Raw genomic sequence first — 22,811 nt, 5'->3', positions numbered from 1 at the left:
TTCTAACACCATACACAAAAATAAACTCAAAATGGATTAAAGATCTAAATGTAAGACCAGAAACTATAAAACTCCTAGAGGAGAACATAGGCAAAACACTCTCCGACATAAACCACAGCAAGATCCTCTATGACCCACCTCCCAGAATATTGGAAATAAAAGCAAAACTAAACAAATGGGACCTACTTAAACTTAAAAGCTTTTGCACAACAAAGGAAACTATAAGTAAGGTGAAAAGATAGCCCTCAGATTGGGAGAAAATAATAGCAAATGAAGAAAGAGACAAAGGATTAATCTCAAAAATATACAAGCAACTCTTGAAGCTCAATTCCAGAAAAATAAATGACCCAATCAAAAAATGGGCCAAAGAACTAAATGGTTGACCCCTTTTGTTTCACTCCTGCTGCAGTGGCTTTAACCCATGGTAGCAGCAGCAAAGCCCGTGATCTCACGGAACAGGGTCAAGACAGAGGGAGTCACACATTAGAAAGACCAACAAAACTGGTCCACGGTGGTCCTGGAGAAGGAGGCAGGAAGTCACTAGCTTCTGGATCCATCTGACAGCACTGGATATGTTGCTGTTGGACCGGATGCTAGGAGGGGGTGGAGGACCGTCTCCAGGGTGCACGGCCCTGACAACTGGTAGAACGGAATTGCACATTTTTGTGAGACGGAAAAGTAGGTTTGGAAGGGAAAATCCAGGTTTGTCTTGGAGCATGCTGGGTGTTTAAGTGAAATAACAGTGTTAGTCCTTCAGAATTCTCAGCTAACTGACTTCCGTGAAAGAGCGCTGGGTCCTCCAAGTCAGGGTCCAGGGTTGCCTGGTTCTCTGTCCTGCTCTCGAGAGGACATGTCTTTCATAGATGGATTTGCAATTTAATCTAGAAGTCTTTCTGTTGTCACTGTGTCCTTTGAGATTTCTGGAGACGTTCTGGGACCCTGTGCCAGCCTGGGGGCCTGTTGGTGAGGCCGGTGGCGATGGTTTCCAGCTATCCTTGAGTTTTCTTTTGAGAAGAGGGGTTTGTCATCTGTTAACTAAGCCTGTTGGGAGTAAGGCCACGAGATGCTTTCCTTTCTGAAACCAGTGTGCTCATGTCTTGTTCACAGAATATCTGGTTGGTCTGCGTTTGATCCTAGAGGTTCAAAAAGCTTCCACGAGCTCAGCACTTTTGTGCCAAATGAGAGCCAGGAAGCCAACCCCACCCTGACCCTCCTCTGCCGTCTGCTGACCAACTCCCCAGCCTGCTTCACCAGGTCCTGGAGCTGACGTGCGTTTAGCTCAGTGCCTGCTGGGCCCTGACTGCCCGTCACAGTCACCTGGGAGGCTGAAAAAGGCCAGCTGCACAGCCCATCACTCTGAGATGCCGCTTAATTGTTTTTTTGTGTTGATGGGGCCCTGGCACTGGTAATATTTTCCGCTCTTTCAAACAGACTTTATTTTTTAGAGCAGTGTTAGGTTCACAGCAAAATGGAGCTGAAAGTAGTTTCCATAACCCTCTCTGTCCCCAGTGCAGACTCTCCATGGTCCGCATCCCCCACCAGAGCGGGGCATTCATCACAACTGGCGAGACTCTCAGACACGTCGTTACCAAAGTCCACAGTTTGCATCAGAGCTCACTTTCTCTCTCTCTTGGCATTGTACATCCCATGGGTTTGGAAAAATGCCTGATGACGCCTGCCCACCAATATCATATCGTGCAGAATGGTCTCCCTGCCCTAAGACTCTTCTGGCGCTGGCAGTTTTTATCAAGCACTGCAGAAGATTCTAGGGCAGGGCTGAGAACCACCAATTTAGAGCTTCGTGTTCACCAGGCCCTGCTTTAAGCCCTTTATAGGAATTAACTCCATAATCCTCACATCAGCCCCTGGTGCAGATCCAGTGATTGCCCTGAGACACTCGGTAGCTTGTCCACTATCACACGGTAGACGGACAGCGTGTGAATCCCGGCAGACTGGCCGCTAAGTCTGTCCCCTATGCACGACGCGCTGTCCTGACTTTGCAGCCTGCCTCTCCCATCTGCTCAGAATTGCACTTGAATGAAGAGGAACGGCTGACTTGCCCCAGCAGTTCGCTCCTGAGCAGAGTTCTGTGCCTTCCAGCCCCCGACACCCATTCTTCAGGCCTCGTCCCCACACGGCTGTCTCTTCACTGACCTCGCCCGTGACCTGCTGGGTCTCGCTCCTATACACCTGCCTGGAGTGCCCGCCCCCCTCCCTGTCCAGCCAAGTCTAATCCTCCCCGCTGGGCTCAGGTTACCCGCTCCTGGCTCTGTTCCCAAAGATCCAAGCCACCCTGACCTCTCCCTTCCTGTCCAGCACAAGCGCTCCCTGCCTCCACGGTGCCTTTGGGAATTCGATGACACCAAAGTTTGCAAATCACGTCTTGCTCCCTGTTTAATACCTGAAAGTCTTATCTCTTGGCCAAATTGCTAGCTCCCCCAGGGAAGGAAGCAAGTCTCACACCATCCATGTTTTGTCTCCCTTTTCAAAGCCATGCCGTGTGCCGGGCGTATGTGCTTGTAGGTCTAACAGGACTTAGGGGAGGATGGGGTGTTCCTGCTTAGCCGGAGGCCTCAGGAGAGTGGGGCCTCTCCAGCTTCAGCCTGGCACCCTGTGTAACATGGTGAGCCTCTCACAGAACGATTTCCACTCCTCCCGAAATGAGTGTTCTTATCTGCTTCCCAATGAACTGGAGCATGAGGTCCAAACCCCTCAGTCTGGGATGCAAAGTCATTCATGACCTGGACCTCACCCACCTCCTGGTCAGTAACTCCTCCTGCTCCCAATTGGCCTGGGTCAGCCCCACCTTCTGCCCGCGTGTGTGCGTGTATATGTTTGTGTACGTGTGTTCAGTCTTGTCCTACTCTTTGTGACCCCATGGACTGTAGCCCACCTGGCTCCTCCGTCCATAGGGTTCTCCAGGCAAGAATACTGGGGTAGATTGCCATTTCTTCCTCCAGGGGATCTTCCCTACCCGGCAATCAAACCTGTGTCTCCCGAGTCTCCTGCTTGCAGACAGATTCTTTACCGTTGGAGTCAACGGGGAAGCCTTTCTTTGGTGTAAATATTAACCGCATCTCTCCTCACTCTCTAAAGCATCCTGCTTCCTGCTTCAACAGTAGATCACTCACTTGCGCTAACTTTCGGCCCAGTGCTCCCCCGGGTTCCAAATGAGACATGTGTGTTGCCTTCCCACCTCCTCTCACCTCTGGCCATCCCTCATACCCAGTGATCAGCCCCAACCTCAGGCCCGGACTACCTTTCCTGCCAAAATCCTACCGTGTATTTCTTAGACCTGCTTCAGCATTCAAGTTCCCCGGAAACCTTCCCTCATCATCACCTGTCACCTCCCCACCCCCAGATTTCTAGCATTGGTCTGATTTTTAATAGCACTTAGCACATCCTGTCCTGTCTTGGGGCTGCTTATATGGACACCTCATTTTCCTTATTGGACGGGGATCTCCTGAGGGAAGACCTCAAACTTTAACACTTTCATCTTCTACACAGCAGCCAACACAGTGCCTTACACATGGGAGATGTTTCTTATTTTGTTTGGCTGTGTAACTTAAGACAGTCACGTCTTCTTTGGACCTCAGTTCTAAGATCTGCAAAATAAACCATCTCTGTATCAATCAGGGTCTAACCAGGAAGACGATTGACGCTTCCCTGGTAGCTCAGATGGTAAAGAATCTGCCTGCAATGCGGGAGACCTGGGTTTGATCCCGGGTTGGGAAGATCTCCTGGAGAAGGGAAAGGCAACCCACTCCAGTGTTCTGTCAGTCAGGGTCTAACAGAAAGACAAAAACCAAGCCTTCAATGCCAAGTTACACAAGTGACTGAGCCAGACAGGGCAGTGGGGTCCCTGGAGATAAGCATCAGCAGGAAGCATCATCTCCTACCTGCAGGGATGAAGCGGGGTGGGGTGGGGGCAGGAGGCAGGCTATTCATTCTGGGTGGGCTGTTCTGTGGGACCTGGAGCTGCAGGAAGGGTGGCGCCTGCTGGAAATGCCACCTGAGGCTGGCTTCTCCCCTCTGCCCACCCTCCCATCTCCTGCCTAGGTGTGTGCATGCTCAGTTGTGTCCGACTCTGTGATCCCACGGACTGTAGCCCGTCAGGCTCCTCTGTCCATAGGGTTTTCCAGGCAAGAACACTGGAGCGGGTTGCCATGTCCTGTTCCAGGGGATCTTCCCGACCCCCAGGTCTCCTGTGTCTCCTGCATTGGTGGGTAAACTCTTTACCACAGCACCACCTGGGAAGCCCTGTCTCCTGCCTTCCTTGGGTCAAGTGCAGCACAGAGCCAGTGGTCCTGGGAGCAGGGGAGATGCAGGTTCCAGGGGCCAGCTCTGTAATAGCGAGCACAAGAGGGGACAGGGGCAGACGGTCCCTGGAACAGCACAAACCAAAGGCCCCTTCATCTCTCCAGATGTCTGGTTCTGTACGTCTGTTGGATAAGTAACTAGATAAATTGGTGCATGTACAAGGAATCTCTTCATCAATTTTAAAATACATCTAGCTTCTTGCGGAAAATACCAAGAAATTCCGTGTGTTTGTAGTGTTAGAATTCTTCCATCTCCATAATGTACATAGCTTTGGGGCATGGAAAGAAAACCTAAGTCTTACTTACTCCTTTAATTATTCTGAGTAAGTCAGTTTATAAAATGGACAACAGCAGTTAGGAAAGTCATAAACTACAGACACTTAGAGTCAGAAAATGTTATGACCTTCACCCTGTGCTCTGACCGCAGGAAGGACAGGATGTCATCATGTAAGTGTTTACTGAGCCCAGTCTCCCCCCGCTGCTGCACAGACAGGCTCAGGGATGGGGGTGGGGAGACAGCTCATTCCCAGATCTTGTTTTCTTCCACTGGAACATGGGATGAGTAATAGAGTCATGTCTGAAATTCAGGGACGGTTCCAAATCTTACCTCTAGCCAAGAGTTGCAGCTTCTTCTACCAACTCTGTCTTCAGGGCACCTGGCCAGATCTCACAGTTTGAGTTCCAGCATTTTTAACAATGGTGAGAGCGTTTTTGGGGGAGCAGGCAAATGACCTCCAGGAGACAGAAGGAAAGGAGCAGCCACAGGAGCTGGGGTCATCTGCTTCTCATTCCACATGGATGGAACTTATTTTATCTGTGCCACTGCAGTGATGATTACAGGCTTCCCTGGTGGCTCAGACGGTAAAGAATCTGCCTGGCAATGCTGGAGACCTGGGTTCTATCCCCGGGTCGGGAAGATCACCTGGAGGAGGGCATGGCAACCCACTCGAGTACTCTTCCTTAGAGAAGCCCATGGACAGAGGAGCCTGGTGGGCTGCAGTCCATAGCGCTGCACAGAGTTGGATGCGACTGAAGTGACTAACCAGGAGTGGCAGCAGTCATGAATAAGGGCTTTCCAGGTGGCTGAGTGGTAAAGAATCCACCTGCAATGCAGGAGAGTAAGAGACCGGGGTTCAATCCCTGGGTGGGAGAGATCCCCTGGAGAGGAAAATGGCAATCAACTCCAGCAATCTTGCCTGGAAAATCCCATGGACAGAGGAGCCTGGTGGGCTACACTCTGTGGGATTGCAAAAGAGTTGGGTATGACTTAGTGACTAAACATCAATAACAACAATCATGAAAAAATAAATGTATGAAATAATACATTTGAAAACATGACACCCTTCAGGGATGATGAGAATGATGGTGATGGTAACTGAAGTAGGGGGATTTAAAAGTGCATCCATTTGAACAGGTCTATTGAACCAGCAGCTAAAGAAAAAAAATGACTGCATGTCTTTTATTGCACTTGATACATTCTGTTCCCCAACTCCTTGTCTTCATATTCTTATTTTATAGCATCACTAATCCCATGGATCCTTGCCCTGGGTTCTTAGTTCTTACTCACATTGACAACACTTGTTCACAGGACACAAAACCAACCCAAGTGGGTGGAATCCCAAGGAACTTCTAGAATTAGCGCTACCCCCAGCCTCCTGCCTCCCCTCACCCACCCCTCCCCAGCATCAATGGAAAACAACCTCCTCCTTCCCAATTCAACATATCGGTTCACCTGTTGTTTGCCATCAGGCAGCCGTGATGTTAAACTATTGGCTCTGAATTTTTTGGACAAAAATGCTCTCAGGGAAAATATTGTTCGTGTTGATTGAGCTCTGTCATGTAAAGACAGTCTTGTGGGCGAGGTCGTCCAGGTGAGCACCAGATGGATCATAATGCTGATTCCCTGGGGAGGAGGCTTCGGAGTTGTTCCCACCGTATTACGTCTCCTTTGGTGGTTACTAGGCTGCAGATTTTCACTGACTGTGGGCTCTTGGTTCTTGAGACTACCATGCAACTGGGGATAGAGGAGAAGGCTAGGGCGAGTTAAATCGCAAAAAACTCACTCCTCTTGCTGGGAGTCAGCCATTTTTCTTGAACAAATGCTACCCACATTGCCCTTGGCTGGTGTTGAGAGTTCTGAAAAGTTGATTCAGACAAAGGCTGCTGGTGTTCTTGCCGTAAAGGAGGAAACTCCAGGGGTCCTTTATTTCACAGTTTTCGCTGATGCTTTTCATCTTCTACTTCTATGCCATTTAGCACAGAATTGACTCTCATCATTTCAGGTGAATATTCATATCATTTCCTTAATTTAGAAGTTTGGAAAACTTGTATCTCTTTATAAGCTTGATAGTTTCCCAATACCTCAAAGCTGTTCTTATAAGGGTAAGAGTAATATTAATGGATGTAATTCTTAAAAATATTGTATATTGAACCATATTAATATTAGGAAGATCTCATGAACCAAGTTTTTCCAAATGACCAATATATGATACAAAATCACCTGTGGGTTAAAGATCCATGTAAGATGCAGTGCAGACCAAAGGATTCTGTGTACCATGTATGAAAAATTCATTGATCATGTTTTGGATTCCACATTGCAACTAATCTTTGTGTAGTATCAAAGAGGTTATCTAAAATCATATAAAAAGACCATTAAAATATTGGTCCCTTTTCCAACAATGTATCTGTGTGAGGCCAGATTTTCTTCATATACTTCAACTCAAACACTGTAGTGCATCCCATTGAAAACAGAAGCAGATACAGAAATCCAGCTGTCTTCTATTAAGCCACAAGCCACACGAAAAAAATGTAAAGCAATACCCCTCTTCCAATGTTCAAGAGTCGGACATGACTGAGCAACTTAGCACGCACAATGTTACTTTGTTTTGCAAAAAAAAAAGAAAGAAAGTTTTTTTCCTCTCTGGTGCTGTTCTGGTATTTTTCATAAAACTATGTCATTTATGCAAACTTGTAATAAGTCAATTTTTGTTCTTTTTGAAGGAATAAACAAATGTTTTCAATTTTCCTATAACTTTAATATGGTCAACACTGGTGGATTTTACCCCCATAAACAAATGTCTGTTGAGTCCTCAATTATTTTTGAGAGTTGAAAGGGGTCCTGATGCCAAAATGTTTGAGAACCTCTGGTTTAAACAGAATAGATCAAGCTCAGAAGAAGACCCCTTTACTTAAGGTCTCATGCATCCCTTTTTCTCTCACATGGAAGTGATTTATTTAGAAAGAACCTAAGAGTAATCAGGCAAGATTTTCACAGCAAGGTGGAGGAAGGCTGCTGTCTCCTTCAGCCAAAAGGAGAGGTACGCAGGTATGCAAGGAGAAAGCGCAATTAATTGTTCATGGAATTTCTTCCCGGATGGTTTTGCATTCCTGTCAAATCACCGTGGGGCCCACAGGCAGGCCACTCTACCTGCATTTCGCCAAGGTTCTAAACCCCAGTCCTGTGTTTATGCCTTTTCAACGGCTACCACCAAGGTCCCTGTTTTGAGTTCCGTTTGCCCTTCTGGAATGCTCCATGCAACTGGGCACAGAACGGACAGTAAGCACCTCTGAGAAGTTTACCACACCTCCCCCGGAGGTTTTCAGTCATTTTAGTGCTGGACATGATGTCTCCCCCATCTCCTTGACTGTTTTTTTTTTTTTTAATTTTGAAAATTTTATTTATTTATTTGGCCACACTGAGCAGCATGTGGGATCTTAGTTCCCCAACCAGGGACTGAACCTGAGCCCCCTGCGCTGGAAGCTTGGCGTCTTAACCGCTGGACCCACGGGGGAAGTCCCTCCTTGACTCCCCGTCAGGTCTTACCATTATGTTGGTTCACATTCTTGTCAGTTTACCCATGAAGACGAAAACTCAGAAAAGAAACCCGTTATTTGCAGATGTGACCTTTCTCTGCACCCTGTCATTTCCCTCCTCTGAATGTGCATTTTCTAACGGGACACTCAGAGCCAGGCATAAGAGTCAGAGACTCTGGTTTCCTCTCTAAGCTCCGCCACTTACCAACTTTGTCACTTTGGGGGAAATGACTCCTTTGAGCCTTGGTTTTGCTGACAGGGAGCAGCCAGCATACTATTTAATACAGGAGGCATTCAACAAGGCTGGGTTTCTTGCTGGATTTTCTCCACCTCCTCGTTAGGATGCTGAGAGATAATTATCTAGGACATGCCAACCGCAAACCATAACTCTCTCAAAGGCACTCATTAGACAGTGAGAAGTTAATTATACTTAATCCAGTTCCTCTTCCTCTTTAATGTACTCAGGATGACTTGTAAAATCTTATATCAGCTAAAACACATGTTCCATAAAATCTGACATTACTAAATCATAACATTCCCTGATCTGTTAATTTCATCATTCAGAAATTAAATGCATGGAATCCATTGATTTTCTCCATTATCTTTCTAAAATTTGTTGTGTTTTCCCTTCTTGATTTTTGAGAGTCACCTCTGTTCTCTCCTTCATTGCTTTCTTACCTGGTCCTTTGTGCCTCTCAGGCACATTTTTTTCTCTTCCTTTCTCTTCTTCCTACATGAATCATAGTACCTTCGGGGTAGCTGGTTCATTCAGCAGATGGATCATGGCCTGGATAGAACAGGAAATCAGAATTACTTGGGATATTCCAGAAGCCCCGGGGGCTGTTTTATACTCTGTTTAAGCTCTCTTGTGTGCATGCTCAGTAGCTTCAGTCCTGTCTGACTCTTTGCAACCCTATGGACTGAAGCCCGACAGGCTCCTCTGTCCATGGGATTCTCCAGGCAAGAATCCTGGAGTGGGTTGCCATTCCCTTCTCTAGGGTACCTTCCTGACCCAAGGATTGAACCTGAGTCTCTTGGATCTCCTGCACTGCAGGTGGACTCTTTACCATGGAGCCACTGGGGGAAGCCCCATTTGAGCTCTCAGCTGAGGCCAAATCTCCAAGAACTCATCAAAAGCGGCATGAAGGGGATGGCGTGGGCCACGTGAGACTCACGCAGAAGCCCCTTTCTCTCCAAGCTCCCCTCAGCTTCAACTGAACAGACCTCAGCCTAACGAATGATGAGCACGAGGATGTCTTTACGGGTAGGCCAAGGACAGTTTGTAGCACAACGTGTTTGGGAACTTGAAAAGTAAATTCTTGGGCCCTCTACTCATAGATTCTTTTTCTCAATATTTGTTTATTTATTTACTGTGCTGGGTCTCCGCTGTGGTGTGCAGGAGTTCTACTTGTGGCATGTGGAATCTAGTTCCCCAACAAGGGATCAAACCCTTACCCCCTGCATGAGGGAGTGTAGAGTTTAAGCCATTGTTCCACCAGGGAAGTCCCTAGCCACAGATTCTGATTCAAGAATTTGAAACTGATGTAAGATTTTACAAGTCATCCTGATAGTTTCTGCATACTTCGTAAGAACCACAGAAAACCTGGTCTTAGTGCTCTCCCATCCTTTTTTCTTAAAAAAAAAAAAAAAAAAAAAAAATTAATTTGTTTGCTTGTGCCAGATCTTGTGGCACAGATGTTGTGGTACATGGAATCTTCAATCTTTGTTGCTGCATATGGGATCTAGTTCCCTGACCAGGGATTGAACGCAGGCCCCCTATATTGAGACTGCAAAGTCTTAGCCACTTGACCACCAGGGAAGTCTCCCCTCCCCTTTTTAAACTGCGTTATATTTGACACTGAACACCATGTAAGTTGAAGGTGTACAATGTATTGATCTGACACCTTTATATTGCAATATGACTGCCATAGCAGTGTCAGCTAACACTCTTATCACATCATGTAATTATCATTTTATCACTTTTGCTTTCTTATAGAGTCTATATGGCATAAAGTTTCTGCTTCACAAAGTCCTTTCACCCTGATTTTGTTGTTTGAACCTCAGAATAATCTTGTGAAATAGTCAGGAGCATCTAGTGATTCCCCCAGAAAGTTGCCCTAAATTTCAGTCTCTCTGTGCTATTGGCCACGGCAAATCCAGAGATTGGCTGTGGGTCAGGCCTGGCCAACCTCAGCCACCTCGAGTGTCTTCTACTTGAGAATCAAGTTGCCAACAAAACAAAGTATTAATGCAGTTGAAATTAATCTGTGCTTTCTGAAGATGAGGCCTATGTGAGTGGGTATCCAATAGATGAAGGCTTATGAGCACATATGAGGTCAGGAGACAAAGAGGGCCCTCCAGTAAGGAAGAGAGAGGATAAGAAAGACTGTGTCCCGTGGCTGTAAACATCTAACACTGACCCTCCTGGGGGAGACACTTGTGCATCTTTTATGCGCATGAGTCACTAACCTCTGAGTCTGAGCCAGACTCTCAGCTCCTGCTTTCTGAAGATGGATAGTACATAATACACCAGCAGTGTTACAATGAGGTCAAATGGGATAAATAAAAGTGCAAATTCCAAAGCAAGTGTAGGGACTTCCCTGGTGTTCCTGTGGCTAAGACTCGGTGTTCCCAGTGCAGGGGGCCAGGTGTGAGCCCCATGGGGGAACTAGATCCCATGTGTACACCCGTGCATGTGTGCATGCTGGGTCACTTAGTCATGGCCAGCTCTTTGCGACCCTATGGACTGCAGCCCACCATCCCACATGCTGCAAGTAAAGATCCCGTGTGTTACAGCAAAGATCAAAGATCGTATGTGCCATAACTAAGACCTGGAGCGGCTAAGTATCAATAAACAAACAAAAATTAATATTAAAAAATAGAGCAGGTACAACATGTGTTTATTGAGACTGCAGAGCCTGGAGAAGTGTTCTCAGGGGAAAGGTCAGTAAAGCAAGTCAGGCTCCAGGCCCTATGTGGCTCCAGTCAGGAAAGGGAGGGGTCCCCAGCACCATCCTTTCTGGAGCAGGGAGAGCAGGCTTGGCGTGATCCAGGATTCAGTTTCTTCCCTGCTGAGCCAGAGCCAAACACCTGGCGGGTATTGGTCAGGATGGCATGTGGACATTGGTTTCCAGCCAGAGGGGCTCATGGCTGTGGTTTAGACTTTACAGTCATGTTAAATTAAAGAGGAAAGGGCCCTATTCTTCATGCACATAGTCCTAGTACGGTATTATCTTTACAGCCTCCTGGCAAAAATCATATTTTCTTAGCACTGTCTTTAAAAGAATTACTGCTTATAGCAGTCCACTACAAGATGTAGAGTGCCTTAGCTTTTTGTGTACTATGCCTTCCTTCAGAAAGTAATGCTGTTTCAAGTTCCTATAACATAACATGACTTAAAATAAAAGACAGAAGAAGAAACTAGAAACTGTTTCCCCATTCATCTGAGTTATTCTCAGCATTTTCGATTTGGGGTAAGACTGCGGAAAGCCTTAAGGGAAAATGCTGAGCATCTCAGCCTGTTGCCTCTGACCACAAACCCCTTCCCAGGGGGACCCCAGATCTTGAGTGTGCAGGAAAACCACGGTCATTATCTGTGTGTGCCATGATGCAAGGCACATCAGCATGCAAACTTACGTGTCTCCTCTCTTCATCCTAGCTGTACCCAAAATGACACGGCTGTCTATCAAGTCTCTGCTCAGAACTGTTTTGGGATGATCTGCTGCTCTGCTTCTGTTGAAGTGCAGAGCCCATCAGAGGACCGACCACTCTCTCCCAACCCGAAAGATGACGGGCACACAGGTTGGAAACACGACCCGGAGACGTATGAGCAGGAGAGCCCAAATCACACTGATGAGAAAGAGCACCCTTATAAGGAAGGAGAAGGTATCGCCTCAGGTCCTCCCACGTCAGCTGACGCCCCCTCCTCCAAATCTGACGGTGCTTGTTCACTCAAGGTATCAGCCGACCATGACCCCGGTGCATCCGACTCTGAAAATCCCTCGGCGGTTAAAGACACAAGGCAAAGCGAAGAGGCTGGTGATGCTGCTAACACAGAGGGCATTGCGGACGGGTTGCCTTTTCCTAATTCAAGTGATGCTCCTGGTAAACAAGATGTGTGTGGCCACAGGACCGTGCATTCCAAAGTACCAAGGTTAATAGATGGTGCCTTAGACCCCGAGGGCCCTAACGAGGAAGCCTTGAACTCTAGTCACCAAAATGCCAGAGTCCAGAAGTACATCAGCTTCAGCCTGCCCCTGACACAGGCAGGCTCCTCCGCTCCTCCAGCTGCCAGGCCCGCCAGCCCCCCGGCTTCCAGCACAGACTCTGACAGTGACTATGAACTTTGCCCAGAGATAACCCTAACCTGCACCGAGGAGTTTTCAGATGATGACCTGGAGTATCTGGAATGTTCCGACGTTATGACAGATTACTCTAATGCGATCTGGCAAAGGAACCTGCAGGGTACGGAGCGTGTTTTTTTATTAGAAAGCGATGACGAGGAGATGGAATTCAGTGAGTGCAGCCTGGGTGGGTGTGAGGGTTTCTTCAGTGAATTGGGTCGTAGGCCCCTGGTGTCGGATGACACGGGGCCCATGGATGCCACCGCTGGCCTCTGTGGTCATCACTCACCACCCCAAGAAGTTGGGGGAAGGAGCAGCCGGGCCTCCACGCGCAGAGCCTCATCCTTGCAAGTGGGGATGCCCCTGCCCCCGGGACCTCAGCAGGATGGACGGGCTACAGTGACAGACCCAGGCAGGTATAAACCACCCGCTGCCTCGGAGGTTGCTGAAGACGGTTATCCAGGAATTCAAGGAGAAACCAGAGACAGCCACCAGGCCGGAAAGGAATTCTCCGGTGACAACCTGCTAAACGTGGATAAAGCGGTGACTGAGATAGAGGGGACGCGCCTGTCTGGCGAGTCAGGACAACCAGGGATGAGCCGCTGCTTGGAGACCACGGCCGGGAAAAGAGTCGGGGGAGAAGACGTATGGAGCCGGAGGGGCCCTGAGAAACCTGCCAAGACGTGGCGACCGGGAATTAAGGGAAAAGCCAAGAGGTTGAATTCCAGCCTGGAAGAAAGGACGGCGGAAGCCTCCCTGAATCGCCTCTGTCCCAAGGGACCTGTTAAGCACCCACTAACCCCAAGTGACAAAAGAGACAGCTCCCATGCCAGAGCAGAGGGGACCGATCTGAAGCCCCAGTTTCCTGCAGGAGGCCGTGAGGTTCCAACCCAGGCAGAGCCAGAAGCGAAAACCCTGCAGACTCCACCCGGCTCGCTCTCCAAGAAAGAGAACTTGCACTTCCAGGGAGAAGGGCTATGGGTTACAGACGTATTTGAAACAAGCAAGGTTTCAGGCTGGAGTGATCATCCTCAGGTAAGACTCCTCTTTTACAAATTTATAAGCTCAAATGTATTTGTGTGTGTGTACATGTGTGTATTTCCCTTCCCTTCACATTCACAATTGCTGTACCACAATCTACATCAAAATTATTCTCCCAGTACCACAAGGGGACTTGTGAATGACAGGGGCTGCTGCTGGGAAGGAAATCTGGTTTTGAAAAAAGGCCCAGATAAACCCTAAGCCATCCTAATTATAGCAAAAGACAGATAGAAGTAAGAGGCACTAATGGGATTCTGGACAGCTGGAAAAAGAAATCTGATATTTTGTCTACTGCATGGGTTTTATCAGGCAATGTCACTATTCAGAAAGTTTTCAAGCAAATGTTTTGGGTGTAGTCTTTAAAAGAAACCAAAACATTCTTTTTAGTGATTTTCCGGGGCACTTTTGAAACTTGGTAAGTGCTGGCTTTTATCAGAATTCATAGAATGAATGAGAGATTTTGGTGTGTCTAGAAGATTTGCAGAATTTGCTTAATGATGGTGGAGAAAGTAGACAAAGTAGACTTTGCTGTGCTCAAAAATCTAAGTAGATTTTTGAATGACTGTCTGTTTCATTTTTCTTAGACCACATAGTGTAAAAGAGGCAAAGAAAACACTGCAGGAAGTAAAAAAAAAGTTTTACCCTATTACACATTTGGGGGTATATTTGAAAGAAATGGAAAAATTAATATACAAAGGATGTTATGTGATATATGAATTTATTGTATTTTTAAGTTTAAAGGGTTTTAAGTGGGCTTTGAACTGATGCTGTACTATGGCCAAGATTTGATTTCTGTAAATAAAAACCTAAGAAAAGTTATTCATCAATTATTTTTACTCAGCCTGTTTTACCTTCTCCCAACTCTGTAGCAGGAACTTAGTATTGTTTTTATAGAAGACTAGATAATACTCCAAAGAAAACTAAGCATTCCCAAGTGCATTCCGTTATTGAATTCACTTTGGGAAAAAGTAAAAATTTAATGCATTGATGATTTCTAAAGGCCCAGTCATAATATGGCCAATTTGAAAAAATCTCCAGATGTGAGGTAGTTTTTTTCCTGAGCAGATTCTTCTGTTCCACTGGCCAAATCAGTCATGTAACAGCCACATTTACTCTGCCCTTTTGCAGAAGTGCCAGCTTTACCCTCTGTGGTTGTTTAACACACCAGTGACCACAGACTCATGCCCAGGATAAATTTGAGGAGGTGCTTTGGCCAAATAGTAGTACAAAATTAAGTTGCAGTGTTAATTTTTCCATGTCAGTAGACATAGCATTTCCTTTTCTGCTCATAAACTACTCTGCCTTGCTCAGCTAAGTGCCTTTTCACAGTTGTTCTGCATCCACATTGAGCATTTCATTGGGCAAATTATTTTAATTATTAAGTGTTGTGTGTGGAGGGGTAGGTGTTGCCAAGTGGCCCCCAAGAGTAAGTGGAGGGGAAGGGGCTACTGACAAGGTTAGTTTTAGACCAATTGCTCTGGAAGGCAATTCCTAGCTCCCTCAACTGCCCAGAGTTGAGAGGCATTGAAGGAAGGAGCCCCCTCTCTCGTCCTCAGCTTGTGCCCTAAGCTGAATCAGAATTCAGATGGAGAACTCTGGGGACCAGCAAGCTCTCTTGTTTCCTGGCAATGCAGTGAAATAAAATGGGCCATCTCTGGGACCCTGTTGTCTCTATTGAACTTCTTAGGGCACTCTTGCTTACACACTCACACATTCATGGATGCACACCCATCTTGCAAACCCTCAACTCAAGGGCCCATCTGTGTTTTCAGTCATGACCAAGGCAATGATCTGAGAACCACGAACATGATGTTTTAGATTGCTTGCACTCTGCAGGTGGAGGGACCATTTCTCACTTTGCTGTTCTCCATAGCTGAGCCAGTCTCTCACTCAAGGGTCAACATGAGTAGAAGCTGTATATTCAAAAACAGTTCTGTGCTGCAGAAAAATTTTGACTAAAGCAGGAAAATTATGCCACAGGGATAGTGGCATAGTGAACACAGATTTCTTCTACCATGCAAAAAGTCACTCCCTAATTGTAGATGTCTGTGTTTCTTACACATGTACACAGCATAGCCAGATTTATATCAAGTGGCTAAATATTGCAAACATGATACAAAAGCATTAGAGGTTCACTGAAAACTAAATCAAACTTTCTATAGTGTTGCTTTAAAAAAAAAAGCCCAAGTTATGGGGATGAATCCTCGCATAACTAAGTCAAAAGACATTTAAAATATTTATTCTCAGACATCTGAGGCTCATGAGAACTTAAAATTTGAAATGGCTAAAAATTCTTGGTTGGGGGTAATATTAGTAAATTTGCCCACTCTTGAGTCTTGCCTGATTCACTTACCTTTAAGGTGCCCAGTAGTAGAAACAGTAACCAGCATCTTACCTTCTAGGATGTTCTCTTCATCTGTGTATTGCTTTTAGCTTCTGAGAAAAATTCCATATCTCTAATTCTATGTTACAGCAACAAGGCTGACATGTAAACTAAACCATCTCCAGGAGTCCTTATTTCCTGTCTTCCTTTCCCACTCTTACAAAGCAAGGCCATCTTGTTCTGATCTGTCTTGGAGTAGTACTTGCCCAGGCTAAGATTGGAAAGCCCCCAGTGTCTACATTTATGGAAGATTCCTAAATTAATCCCAGTTTGGGAGTGGAAAACAGAGAGGGTACCCCAGGCTAACTTGAATCATCTTCAAGGATTGCACTGCCAATCCTTCACCTTGGTTCTGATCTTGCTTTCTTGATCCAACTCAGAGGCGAGGCCTGCCAGCCTGCCCATCTTAAGTTTCCCTGCAGCCACACTGGGGTAAGATCATCCTTGCTCTTAAACCAGAAGTGCTGTGTCTGTCCTTCTGCAGAGTTGCCCAGCCTCACCCCAGAGAGATTTGCATTTCTCTAAAGAGACAGGATCTTAAGTATACAGTATGGAAATATATTCTTAGGTTCTGATAATTAAGAATCTTCCTGACTAGGATATAGCACTAAGTTAAGAAGGTGAACTCCGTGATGGTAGGCAAGCTGGTCACTGTTTTGTTCAGTGATATGTCCCAAGTCCTTGGGATAGTACTAGTCATATAATATGCACTCAATAACTGAGTGAGTAAGTAGCCATATGGTACTAGGTTACTAGATTGAGTCCTCTGTCTTTTTTTTCTTAATGAGTCTGGCTAGAAGTCTATCACTTTTGTTTATTCTTCTCAAAGAACCAGCTTTTAATTTCACTGATCTTTGCTATTGCCATCTTCCTCTCTGTTTCATGTATTTTGGCTCTGATCTCTGTGATTTCTTTCCTTCTACTAACTTTAGGGGGTTTTTTGGTCTTCTTCCTCTAGTTGCTTTAGGTTTAAGTTTAGGTTGTTTATTTGAGATTTTTGTTTCCTGAGGTAAGGTTGCATTGCTGTAAATTTTCCTCTTAGAATTGCTTTTGCCGTGAATTCCAGGTATTGTCAGGTATGATTCTAATAATCACTGATCTCAACTACTTTGTGGTCTTCATCGTCCTAAGTACATTCCTTGATTCCCTTCACATACCAACCTTCCACTAGGAAATTGCCGCCCACTGCTCCTCTGGCCCTGGGGATAGATTCATGCTGTGCTTAGTCGTTCAGTTATGTCCAACTCTGCGAAATTTTGTGCAGTAGCCCGCCAGCCTCCTTATCCATGGGATTTTTCAGGCAAAGATACTGGAGTGCGCTGCCATTTTCCTACTCCAGGGGATCTTCCCGACCCAGGGATCGAATCCACGTCTCCTGTGTCTCCTGCATTGCAGGAGGATTCTTTACCTGCTGAGCCATCGGGGAAGCCCCACCATTGGGAACTGATTGGTTTATGCCAAGTCATCCACACCTTGCACTTGGCTTCCCTTGTGAATGCTGGTGATTCAGATACAGACTTGGCCTTATCGGTGTCTTATCAGCTCTCACTCACTGCCAACTAGATCCCGGAACATCTCACCATATCCCCAAGCATTCAGGGCCTTCCACAATTATGCCTCTGTCTACCTCTGAGGGGCAAAGCAGACATGCACACGGGTTTCCTCATCTGGAAAAGGAGGCGGTTTCTCACACAGGGAGTGTTTTCTTCCACCTCTGGTCTGGAGTGCCCTCGATTGGCTTGTTCACCTGGTCCTTCAAGGCCAAGGTGCAGGCTCCTTCAAATTGCACTTCCCTGAAGCACATTCCTCGTCTTTAACTGTGATTGCTCCTTCCAGAGAAACAACATTCTTGCCTGCATTCTTTGTATAGTGTAGTGGGCCCTGGACCCATATTTGGTTCCTGACTGTGTGACCTGGGAAAAACTAGTTAAGCTCTCTCAGCCCCAGCTTCCTCATTTGAAACAAAATGATAGCAATAATAACAACCACCACCTCACGGAGGGCTGTGCAAATTAAAACTTTCATATGGGGACTTCCCTGGGGGTCTCGTGGCCTGGATGCCATGCTCACAGTGCAGGAGATTGGTTCTATCCCTGGTCAGGGAACTAGATCCCACATGCTGCAAATAAGACCTGGCTCAGCCAAATAAATAAGTAAGTAAATATTAAGAAGAAAAGATAGAGCCATGCATGTAAAGTGCTTGACACAGTACCTGTTATGCAGTTAACATTTAATAAGTATTATCATTTTTTTGTTTTGTTATTTATCTTCTTAATACTTATGTCCTTCCTACCCATATTAAAAACATTAAGGGCTGGCTACAAGATGTGTTATACTTTTTCTTAATTGAAATTTTTAATAATTGTCCATGCATAGATGTAAGAAATAAGACAGAGAGACCACTATACACTGTGGCCAGCTTCCCCTGAGGCTAACATTTGGCAAAACTCTGGTATAATTTTCACAACCAAGATGCATTGATACCATCTGCTGATCTTGTTCAGATTTTCCCTTTTTACTTATACTTGTGTATGTGTGTATTAAGATCTACAGAAACGTGTCACTTGTGTGCATGCATGCCAAGTCACTTAAGTTGTGTCCAACTCTTTTGCAAGCCTATGGATTTTAGCCTGCCAGGCTCCTCTGTCCATGGGATTCTCCAGGCAAGAAGACTGGAGTGGGTTGCCATGCCCTCCTCCAGGGGATCTTCCTGACCCAGGGACTGAACCCTAGTCTCTTACATCTCCTGCATCGGTAGGCAGGTTCCTTACCACTAGCGCCACCTGGGAATCACTTGTGTCGGCTCATGTAATAAGTGTGATAAGAAACTTCACCTTCATCTAAGTTCAGTCAAGTAGTTAGGCAGGCTGTGTAATTTACACAGTAACTGTATGGCAGCTTGAAATATGCATAGCCCCTCAGTGACAGGGCAGGTAGGAGGTCTCCAGTGAGTTTTTGTTTTTTAAAGCATAGAGAAAATATAAGCAGATCATCTAAACTTCCCTGCCATGTAGTTTTCATATCTGGGACAGAACAATCTGAGACTTGAATTCAGTTACATAATAAAATGTATCCCCCCCCTTCCCCCTCACCAAACAACAACTGTTAACTCTGACCCAGGAAGGTGGATAAGCCAGCCCTCTGCTGATGACGGGAAGGACAGAAGCTTATAATCACTCATTTCTCAGCACATGGCAGCCACGCCTCTTGTCAGCGCCGCTCCATGGTTGACTGAGGGAGTCACACAAGTGTTTGTTTTGTTTTTGATCACAAAGCCCACTGCGCCCCTTCTGCCAAAAACCATCCCCATCCCGGACCCACAAGATCGTGGCTCGCTGCAGGCCTTGGACTTGGTCTTGTTAATAATCCACGGACGCTCCTAGGTACCTGCATCCTTGCTTCTCTCCATGTGGTCTGCAGACCTGTTTGTCAGAATGGAGAATCTCAAGCCCCGCCCCAGTCTTGCTGACTCAGAATCTGCAATTTCAACCCAATTCTTGGGAATTCATATGCATGCTAAAGTTCCAAAAGTCTTGGTCTGCAAGGAGAGGTCTTTCCCGGGTTAGAAAAGACCCTAAGGCAATGGATCTCATCCCTGTGGACCTTAAACCAACTGCTGTCTGAGTAGCACCCCCAGCTCCCCACCACCCCAAGATTCTGATGTGATTTCTCTGCAGTGTGGCTTGGGCACTGAGGGTTTTGAAAGCTCCTAAGTGATTCTCTGTACCTCTGAGGTCGAGAATCTTTTCTGTAAATATACAGGTGCCTAAGTCCCACCCCCAGAGGCCCCAGTTTTGGTGGTTGTCAGGCCTTTGGGGAGTGGAATGCCAGTGTCATGCGGGTGGGCTCCAGGCCCCAGGCTGGCAGGATGGGGCTACCTTTCACAAGAGATTGCGCCCCTCATGCACTACCCCCCCCCCCCCCAGGGATTCTGGAGCCCCTTGCCCCTGATTTCCCTCCATCTTAGCCAAGGAACAAAGTACCAGGTCAGTCAGCACTACTTTTCAAATTGAGGCAGTGGGTGTTCTCTGGGGTATTAGGTTGGACAAAAGTAAGTGTGGTTTCAGACCATGAATTTGGAATCATTATAGCAAGGCTCAAACACATCTTTATTAATCAAAATAGGAAACATTACAATCAACACATTTTTGCCAATGAAAAATAAGTTTGTTTTTTCCTGTAGCATAAAAATCCGTACTTTGGGATTTGACAAACTCTTGGAAAGTATTTTCTGCCTCCTGCTGGTTGTAGAAGCGTTTTGCCTGCAAAACGTTGTCAACATGCTGGAAGAAGTGGTAGTCGGTTGGTGAGAGGTCAGGTGAATATGGCAGATGAGACAAAACTTCATAGCCCAATTCGTTCAATTTTTGGAGCATTAGTTGTGTGACGTGCAGCTGGGCGTTGTTGTGAAGAACTGGGCCCTTTCTGTTGATCATGCCGGCTGCAGGCATTGCTGTTTTCAATGTATCCCATTGATTTGCTGAGCGTACTTCTCAGATGTAATGGTTTCACTAGGATTCAGAAACCTGTAGTGGATCAGATGGGCAGCAGACCACCAAACAGTGACCGTGACCTTTTTGGGGAAGTTTTGCAAGTTTGGCTTTGGGAAGTGCTTTGGGCTTCCATGGTGGCTCAGATGGTAAAGAATCTGCCTGCAATGCAGGAGACCCGGGTTCAATCCCTGGGTTGGAAAGATCCCCTGGAGAAGGGAATGGCTACCCACTCCAGTACTCTTGCCTGGAGAATTCCATGGACAGAGGAGTCTGGCGGGTTAAGTCCGTGGGGTCACAAAGAATTGGACACAACTGAGTGACTAACACTTGGAGCTTCTTCTCGATCCAGCAACTGAACTGGTTGTTGCTGGTTGTCATATAAAAGCTACTTTTCATCTCATGTCATAATTTGATCGAGAGACGGTTCATTATTGTGTAGAGTAAGAGAAGACATTTTGAAACGATGATTTTTTAAAAAAAATTTTCGTGACACTTCAAAACGATGATCAGGTCACAAGCCACCCACTTACAGAGCCTTTTCACCTTTCCAGTTTGCTTCCAATGCCGAATGACTATAGAATGGCCGACATTGTGAGTTCTTCCGCAACCTCTGTGGTTCTAAGAGCATCAGCTTCGATGATTGCTCTCAATTGGTTGTTGCCAACTTCTGATGGCTGGCCACTGCACTCATCTTCAAAGCTCTCATCTCCTTTGCAAAACTTCTTGACCCACCACTGCACTGTACATTCGTTAGCAATTCCTGGGCCAAATGTGTTGCTGATGTTGCAAAGCTGTCTCCGCTGCTTTATGACCCATTTTGAACTCACTTGAATTTGCTTTTTGTCTAACATCAATTCCACAGTCTCAAATAAATATAAAATAAACAGCAAGTAATGTCATGAGCAAAAAGACAAAGTAAGAAATGCTCATTCAAATGGTAAATAAGATAATCACATTTATTTAAGAATGTATTCCAATATCAAATGGCAAAGTTCAACAATGTAAAACTGCAATTAATTTTGCACCAACCTAATCGTGGATCCTGGGGCTTTCCTCATAGCTTAGCTGGTAAAGAATCTGCATGCAATGTGGGAGACCTAGGTCCAATCTATGGGTTGGGAAGATCCCCTGGAGAAGAGAAAGGCTACCCACGCCAGTATTCTGGCCTGGAGAATTCCATGGACTGTATAGTATACAGTATAAAAGTAAAAAAATTACTATACTGTATACTATATGTATACTATACTATATACTATAAAAAAATAGTCCCTAAGTGGGCCTTAGGATTACTATGAACAAAACTAGTGGAGGTAATAGAATTCCGGTTGAGCAAATTCTAAAAGATGATGCTGTGAAAATGTTGCACTCAATATGCCAGCAGATTTGGAAAACTCAGCAATGGCCACAGGACTGGAAAAGCTCAGTTTTCATTCCAATCCCAAAGGAAGGCAATGCCAAAGAATGTTCAGACTACCACACAATTGCACTCATCTCACACGCTAGCAAAGTAATGCTCAAAATTCTCCAAGCCAGGTTTCAGCAGTACATGAACCATGAACTTCCAGATGTTCAAGCTGGATTTAGAAAAGGCAGAGGAACCAGAGATCAAATTACCAACATTTGTTGGATCATCGAAAAAGCAAGTTCAGAAAAACATCTACTTCAGCTTTATTGACTACGTCAAAACCTTTGATTGTGTGGATCACAACAAACTGTGGAAAATTCTGAAAGAGATGGGAATATCAGACCACCTGACCTGCCTCCTGAGAAATCTGTATGCAGGTCAAGAAGCAATAGTTAGAACTGGATGTGGAATGACAGACTGGTTCCAAATAGGGAAAGGAGTATGTCAAAACTGTATATTGTCAGCCTGCTTATTTAACTTATATGCAGAGTACATCATGAGAAGTGCTGGGCTGGATGAAGCACAAGCTGGAATCAAGATTGCCAGGAGAAATATCAATAACCTCAGATATGCAGATGACATCACCCTTATGGCAGAAAGCAAGGAAGAACTAAAGAGCCTCTTGATGAAAGTGAAAGAGGAGAGTGAAAAAGTTGGCTTAAAACTCAACATTCAGAAAACTAAGATCATGGCATCTGGTTTCATCACTTCATGGCAAATAGATGGGGAAAAATGGAAACAGTGAGAAATTTTATTTTCTTGGGCTCCAAAATCAATGCGGATGGTGATTGCAGCCATGAAATTAGAAAATGCTTGCTTCTTGGAAGAAAAGTTATCACCAACCTAGACAGCATACTAAAAAGCAGAGACATTACTTTGTCAACAAAGGTCTGTCTAGTCAAAACTATGGTTTTTCCAGTAGTCATGTACAGATGTAAGAGTTGGACTATAAAGAAAGGTGAGCACCGAAGAATTGATGCTTTTGAACTGTGGTGTTGGAGAAGACTCTTGAGA

General features: G+C 45.6%; 1 protein-coding gene across 1 annotated transcript in view; it reads left to right on the top strand.

The window, feature by feature from the left end:
* Nucleotides 1–22,811, top strand: part of ALPK2 (alpha kinase 2) — a 113,081-nt gene that overhangs the window by 17,351 nt on the left and 72,919 nt on the right. The window contains exon 3 of the mRNA XM_061130920.1: nucleotides 11,791–13,510. Coding sequence (XP_060986903.1) covers nucleotides 11,791–13,510 — 1,720 coding nt within the window. The remainder of the gene's footprint in view (nucleotides 1–11,790; nucleotides 13,511–22,811) is intronic.

The sequence above is a fragment of the Dama dama genome, chromosome 27 (genome assembly GCF_033118175.1).
Source record: "Dama dama isolate Ldn47 chromosome 27, ASM3311817v1, whole genome shotgun sequence".
Lineage (NCBI taxonomy): Eukaryota > Metazoa > Chordata > Mammalia > Artiodactyla > Cervidae > Dama > Dama dama.
This window is presented reverse-complemented; position numbering and strand designations above follow the sequence as displayed.